A 6793-nucleotide genomic window follows, 5' to 3' on the forward strand; every position below is an offset into this window, starting at 1 on the left:
TGCATAGATGGAATAATTGTGAACTCTTGATCTCCCTTTTGTTGATCGATGAGGCACTTTACCTGGTGGCCAGGTGAGAAAAAAAAAGCTACCCTTCACACCAGGAACACCATACAGACACAACCATACACACACACATATGTACACACACACACATATATATATATATATATACATGTATATTGCAACTGGAAATAGAGGGAGCGCACGCACGCTCGATGCTGTGATCATTTTAACAAAAAATCAAATAAAATTCAGACATATGGATTAAGAAAGAAAAGAAATTGCAGAAAAAAAAGGAGTCTTGCAAAGTCATGTATAACATACTAGTTGTTTTCATTAACTGATTTTTACGTGGCCCCAAAGTTCCAGATATACCAAGAAATCATGTCCAACTATGGCTGTTGAGCATGACTTTTGTGGTGACATGAATTGTGGGATGGGCACACACTGTATTGTCCCAGCCTCTCTATCTGAATATTTACCATGTGAAAACAGAAAACACCTCACAGGTTATTGAGAAATGTCAAAGTGAGAAAGACCTTGGCATAACTTTAAACAATGTACTATCATTTAACACACACATATATATATATATAGAGAAAATGATAAAGCCAATCAGATGAAAGGGTGCAAAGAAGATCGACTAAATCATTAAAAGAATGCAAATCTATGAGCTACCAACAAAGACTTACATACCTAAATCTGCATTCACTAAAAGGCAAAAGGTTAAGAGGAGACTTAACTGAAACCAACAAAATATTGAATTGCTTTAATGGTGTCAATGTAAATAATGTTTTTTTTTAATGTCAGTTTACGAGAGTACAGTTTTAAGAAACTGTGATGAAAATTTGTAAGGAGCACTGAAGTACCAACCAAAGGAAAAATTCATTAGCTAACAGAATTGCACCACTAATTGAAACTCAACTTGCACAGAATAATTATGTGTTTCAAAATCTTGATATGAACGCCAATTTAAAAGATTTTGGTGTTTCTTTTTACTTTACAATGAATGAATGATGCCAGCTAAATTCCTGAAGCTAAATGTACGGTATAATTCGTGGGGTTTTTGGGAGGGGGAGTTGAAGGGGCTGGGTGGGGGGGGGGGGTTGCAATGCAGGCATGAAGCATTACATAAACACTTCATTTACTGTTCATTGGTTTGTGTAGGACATGCTAAGTGAGTGCTTTTTTGTTGTTGCTTTTTTTTTTTTTTTTTTTTTTTGCTCTGTCCAGATCTCTTCAGTTGGACTGCCTCTTTCAAGGACCCGTTACTTGAATCAATGCAGATTGGGATCAGCCTCTATTTGGCTGAGATTTCTTTAGAGGATAGATCATATCTGAAGTTCCATGTATGTTGCATGATGGTAATTTCACCAGATTTTTGTCTGCCATGTGCTTTGACTGCATGGTCATCTTCTGTTTTCTTACACCGCGAAATTTGGTTTAGTGTGTCAGAAATGAATGTAATGGAATTGATTACCGATGCTGAGACAGAATGCAGCTTCCCTTTTGTGTAAATTATTACTTTGTTAAGTTTGAACAGAAAAAAAAGTCTAATTTGGCATTCATTTCGATTCAAAACAAAGTCTGAAGATGCATTAAATTAGTTATACGTGATATTGATAGCTTGTGACTCAACAGCTGATAACTTGTCCATTGTGATTATACCCTAGTTTCACATGTTTTACTTTTATTCACTAATTCTGTTTATATCATACTGAAGCTTTACATCATTGTGATGAAATTTGATATAAGCTGTATAGCGGAATGGTGAAGGAAAGGTGATTGATAGAACAAATGATATTCATTGTGGATTCTACACAGTGAGTTTACTACACATTAGAAATAAAACAGGAAGTTTTTAAGTTTTGTGTTTTGTGCGGTGCATGTGCCTTGCATTATTTTTAGTAACTTTTTCCACAGGAAAGACATATTAGTTTAATTCATTTCTTGCATAAAATGTATTTATTTTGGACTCAGCTGCTATGTGTGTGATGTTTGTAGTTGGTAACTTGATCCTTTCTTCGGCAAGACTGATTCCCCCAAAGCCTCAGCGGCAGAAGCCATTAGTTCCAACAAATTCTGAGAAGTGTGCTAGGTACTTGGCACACCTAAAAGCAAACGATGCAGACAAATTCAATGAACTGTTGAGAAAGAAGAAAGTGAACATCAGAATTTGGCGTCAAAACCGATCGGTATCAGTATCAGTAGCTGAAGGAGGCGTCAGTGCGTTCGGTCAAATCCATATACTCTACACCACATCTGCCGAGCAGATGCCTGACCAGCAGCGTAACCCAGCGCGCTTAGTCAGTCCTTGAGAAAAATATTTTAAAAAATTTAAATAATAATAAAATAAAATAAACTTTATGAGAGTCCTTTCAACAACGTTATGATATCAAGGAGTTTTTAACTAGCACATTGTTCTCCTAGAACTGAGTTTCTATTGTCTCTTGACCCAGAAGCAACGCTTCTGAGCACCTTCAGGGGCATTAACTCAGAACCCTTATAGAGTTTGATACAGAAATGGTGTGTTTTCACTTGTCTCAGTCTAGATTTGATGCTCTCTCTTTAAATTAACTGTCACTTCTTGTTTCATGATATTCAACTGATTTTGTAATCCAACAACAATGTGAAGAGAGAGTGAGAGAGAGAGTATTGTGTATATGTGCACAGTCTTCCTGTTCTATTACCCTTGTTGTTCCATTAATTTCTTGTTACCTCAAACACCAACACTGTCCCCCCCACACTCAACCCCACAACACTGATCAGAGGCTCAAAAAGGAACGGATAGGGAGAAAGCAAGAATGAGACAGCAGAAACGATGGTTTGCTTTCATACAGTATTTTGTATTTTTCTGGCGATAGAAAAATTGTGATTGTATACAGTACAGCATGTCAGATATTTTGATGGTACATTCAGATGCTATAAGTCAACAGTATTATAAAATGTTAATAAAAGGCAGAAAATTTTTCTCTGTAGAAGGATGATTATGATTTGCAGAATAAATTTGATATACATTTTTTTTCTTTTAATGCTGAAGAAATTAAGACGTGTAACAAAGAGATTGAGACGCACATGAAAAGATAAGACAAGTGCCCCAAGTTTATTTATTATCAAAATCAAGTTGTTGTTATTAGATTTTTTTTTAATGTATGGACATGTATGCATTTTTTCACTATACCATATCTTTTATGTATGAGCATGTGTAAGCGCGTTGAGTTACTCTCGTCAAGCATCTGCTTAACAGATGTGGTGTAGTGTATATATGGATTTGTCTGAACAAGGTGATGCCTCCTTGTGTAACAGAACTGAACTGAACATGCATGCATGTGCACTGCAAGATGTAGAAGTAAACTGTAGCATCTGGAAGTGGAAATGATGTAGCAACATGTGATATAGCAACATGTTGCTTTTTCTGTTCCAGAGAAAAACTCAAGCAGAAAACGAAAAAGATGGCTGTTCAGTGTGATGATAAATTTTTTTTTTTAAAGGTGGGGAAAAACATGGCATAATCAGTTCACCACATCTAGGGACTGACACAGATAAAACCTTGCAAGCAAGTATAAATGTTAGAGATTGACAGAGAAAGAGGAGAGCAAACTCGTCGAGCAAACAGAAGCTCAGAGAGGTAAAGAAGTGCAGAGAAAGGTACAGGAAGGAGAGAGTTGAGAAAAACAATACAGAGAAGAGGCAGTGTGTGAACAGCAGCTGAAAGAAAACCAGTCAGAATTGTCAATTCAAAAAAAAAAAAAAAAAATTTTTTTTAGAGACATAATATGCAGAAAGTAAATACAAAATGAGATTGGACGCCTTTGTTCGAACTTCAGTTTGTCAGGAAACAGATGAGCTGACGGAAAATGGATGATACGTGTATGCAGATAACTTATATAAATATACATACTTGGGTGGGCCAGGACATTTGTCCTGTTGTTGGCTGTGTGAATATGTTTGTCTTGATTTATTTTAGTATCATGCTTTTTAACCTTTCATTCATTAGAATTTAAAACAAAATAGAAAAAATACAGACCTACTGTTTATGGTGATCTTAAGTTTGTGTGAACATCTCATTGTTACTGATTACTTTTAAGTCTGTAAAACATAAGGCTTGTTTTGTTTATAAATATTAAAATCAACTTTTCAGGGGTATTCATTTGATAGTACCTTCTGAAAGTGGGTCATACTCTAAAAGTCTGTTGATGTTAAAAAAACAATAGAGTACAACAGAGTGATTGGTAGTGATACTAAAGGCACCAGTGATAGGTGAACAATGAGTCAGACACCTGTCTACTACAAAAAATATCACAACGTGATGATGATGTGATGAAATCACAAAGCTTCTCACCAACAAAATTCCTCTGAACCGTCTCCACCCCTGCATCATTTTTATTTTTGAACTTCAGACATGGAATTTGGATCACACTTTTAAAATTCAGTGACTTTCTCAGCTTCATCACAGTTTCATCACTGTCCAGTAAATAAGTTCAAGGTGCTAATTATCTGATGTTCGCCTTTCTTAATGTACATACAGGTTTCATTATTACCCTTCCCTATCTTTTCATGCTCTCTGTCCTCTCTTCCTACAACACACACACACACACACACACACACATCCACTCTTAATATCAGCAGACCACACCATGATAGAGATTGACAGAAAAACACCATTACTATTATATTTATTCAGAAAAATAGAAAAAAAAAAAAAAAAAAAGCTCTCACTATTACAGTATTAACATTCTTTCAGCTGCGTGTTATGAACTTACCAGAGAGACAATCTTCTTCTGGTTTAATTAATATTCATCATATAAAGATCAATTACAATAGTAAGTGAAATAAAACTACTTGAAAGATAAAAGCATCAGATGATGCTTAATGATTATATCCATCATAAGATCAATTACTGCAAAACAAAGTTTCACTTCAAGAACATCCCGCAAGACCACATAGCAAACTGCAAAATAAAAAAGACATAGCTGGTAGAACAAGTAAGAATATATATATCACTTATGCCTGTTAAGTGTTACTCTGAAAAGCTAATACTATACAGAAGTAAAATCATAGTTTTTTTGTTTTTTTTTAAAGAGGAGAAAAAAATCAACAGCAGAAAGAGACCTTCAGACAAATAATGTTTATAATCTTGATAAAATGTTATCAGAATTTTTTCTGCAATTAATCATTGAAACGAAATACAACATTCCAGATGAATATTATATTGGAAAAGAAACATTATAGATGCATAACAGAATTAAATATTGTTCTCCCTCCCCCATAACTGTGCAGCTATACTTATGAATATAGGACAATAGGCTATCTCTGTGCATAGACACACTTGCTCCCACTCTCGCTGAAGTCTCTCTCTCTCTCCTTCCCTCCTTCACACACACACACACACACACACACAGATCACATAACATATTCTTGGTTTGCTATCTACATACAATGTACAGAAACATGTAAACCAATATACTACATTACAATTTACGTGTTCTGACATAATTTTCCAATTAAAATCCACAGAGACATTGGTGGCGCAAAACAACATATTGTTTTAGTCCTCATAGTCATAATATGAAAAGCAGTCCTCATAGTCATAATATGAAAAGAGAAACACTTGATTCTTTTCAGCCAAGGACAAGTATAATAATGCTTGAAATTTGATTACATGATATTGTCTAACTTCAACTGGTTCAAGCAAGATTTAAAAAAACAACAGCACTTCTACCTCAAATCAACAATAAATCATTATTCATTAAAATCATGCTATTTCATACTTCAAATGCCTGGTTTACTGATTTAATCTTTTTTTTTATCGCAATCTCACATGTTTTCTTTCACAAATTTTGGACATGCACGTAGAGCAATAGGAAATAGTATTTTACTGAATGTGTGTGTGTGTGTGTAGGTACACATGCACAAAGTGACACACACACACACCATTAAACGCAAGTTTACATTTTGTTCGAAGATGTGTACACTAATAAACTAATATTCATAAAGGACCACGTTATACTGCAAATATGGATAAGAGGCCTACTGTATTTTCATGGTTCTTATTATCTTACCATGCCTCTGGTTCACCTGTGCACAGATATGAACAAAAATATTTGAAAAATAAGTGAATCAAACCTTTTCATAAAACAATAACAACAAAACCCTTTTGTATTTGCTATTTCTTAACACATCACAAATTTAACAAAGAAAAATGTTTTTCGCTTGGTGATCATACACAGTGTGTCACATTCTGATCATGGACCAAAATGAAAAATATGTCCTGCAGGCTTTTAAGTTCATTGCTTCCAGTTCCAGCAGTTCTGAAGACAATCACAGCAGACAATCTCAATGTCATCAGTTTGGTCTCTCTGCAGTGAACGTCTGCTTCAATTTCCCAAAGAATCCGATCTCAGTCTGTCGTAATTCCTCCAGAGTTTCAGACGCCATCACTGCATGACACTGTTCGTACGTTAGTCCGGCGGCTCCGACAGTTCTTGTTGCTGTTTTGTCTTGGTACTTTGTTTTGTAAAAGTCGGTGTTGAGTTTCTGCAGGCTTTCGTAACTCCGGTCACACTTTGCCACATCGCTTATCTGGGTGTTTTCACCCATTTTAAAAGCTTCTGCCACTCTTTTGCGGATCACAGCTGCTATATCCCTACCAGGTTTGGATGGATCCAGAGGCCATGCCTCACAAAGTCTGAAGAAATTGCGGTACCTTGTCGCTGACATTGTGACCTGTGTAACGTGTTTCGCAAGTGAAAGTGAAATAAAAGGGGATGTTACTTTCGATGCTTTTCTC

At 35.5% G+C, this 6793-nt stretch overlaps 1 protein-coding gene across 1 annotated transcript; it reads right to left on the reverse strand.

Annotated features, from left to right (window-relative positions):
• Positions 1 to 4695: 4695 nt before the first annotated feature.
• Positions 4696 to 6766, reverse strand: LOC143279877 (ubiquinol-cytochrome c reductase complex assembly factor 2-like). Its single transcript, XM_076584166.1, has one exon. The coding sequence runs from the start codon at positions 6721 to 6723 to the stop codon at positions 6349 to 6351; it is 375 nt and encodes a 124-aa protein (XP_076440281.1). The 5' UTR covers positions 6724 to 6766; the 3' UTR covers positions 4696 to 6348.
• Positions 6767 to 6793: the final 27 nt, after the last annotated feature.

This window comes from Babylonia areolata, chromosome 3 (assembly GCF_041734735.1).
Source record: "Babylonia areolata isolate BAREFJ2019XMU chromosome 3, ASM4173473v1, whole genome shotgun sequence".
Lineage (NCBI taxonomy): Eukaryota > Metazoa > Mollusca > Gastropoda > Neogastropoda > Buccinidae > Babylonia > Babylonia areolata.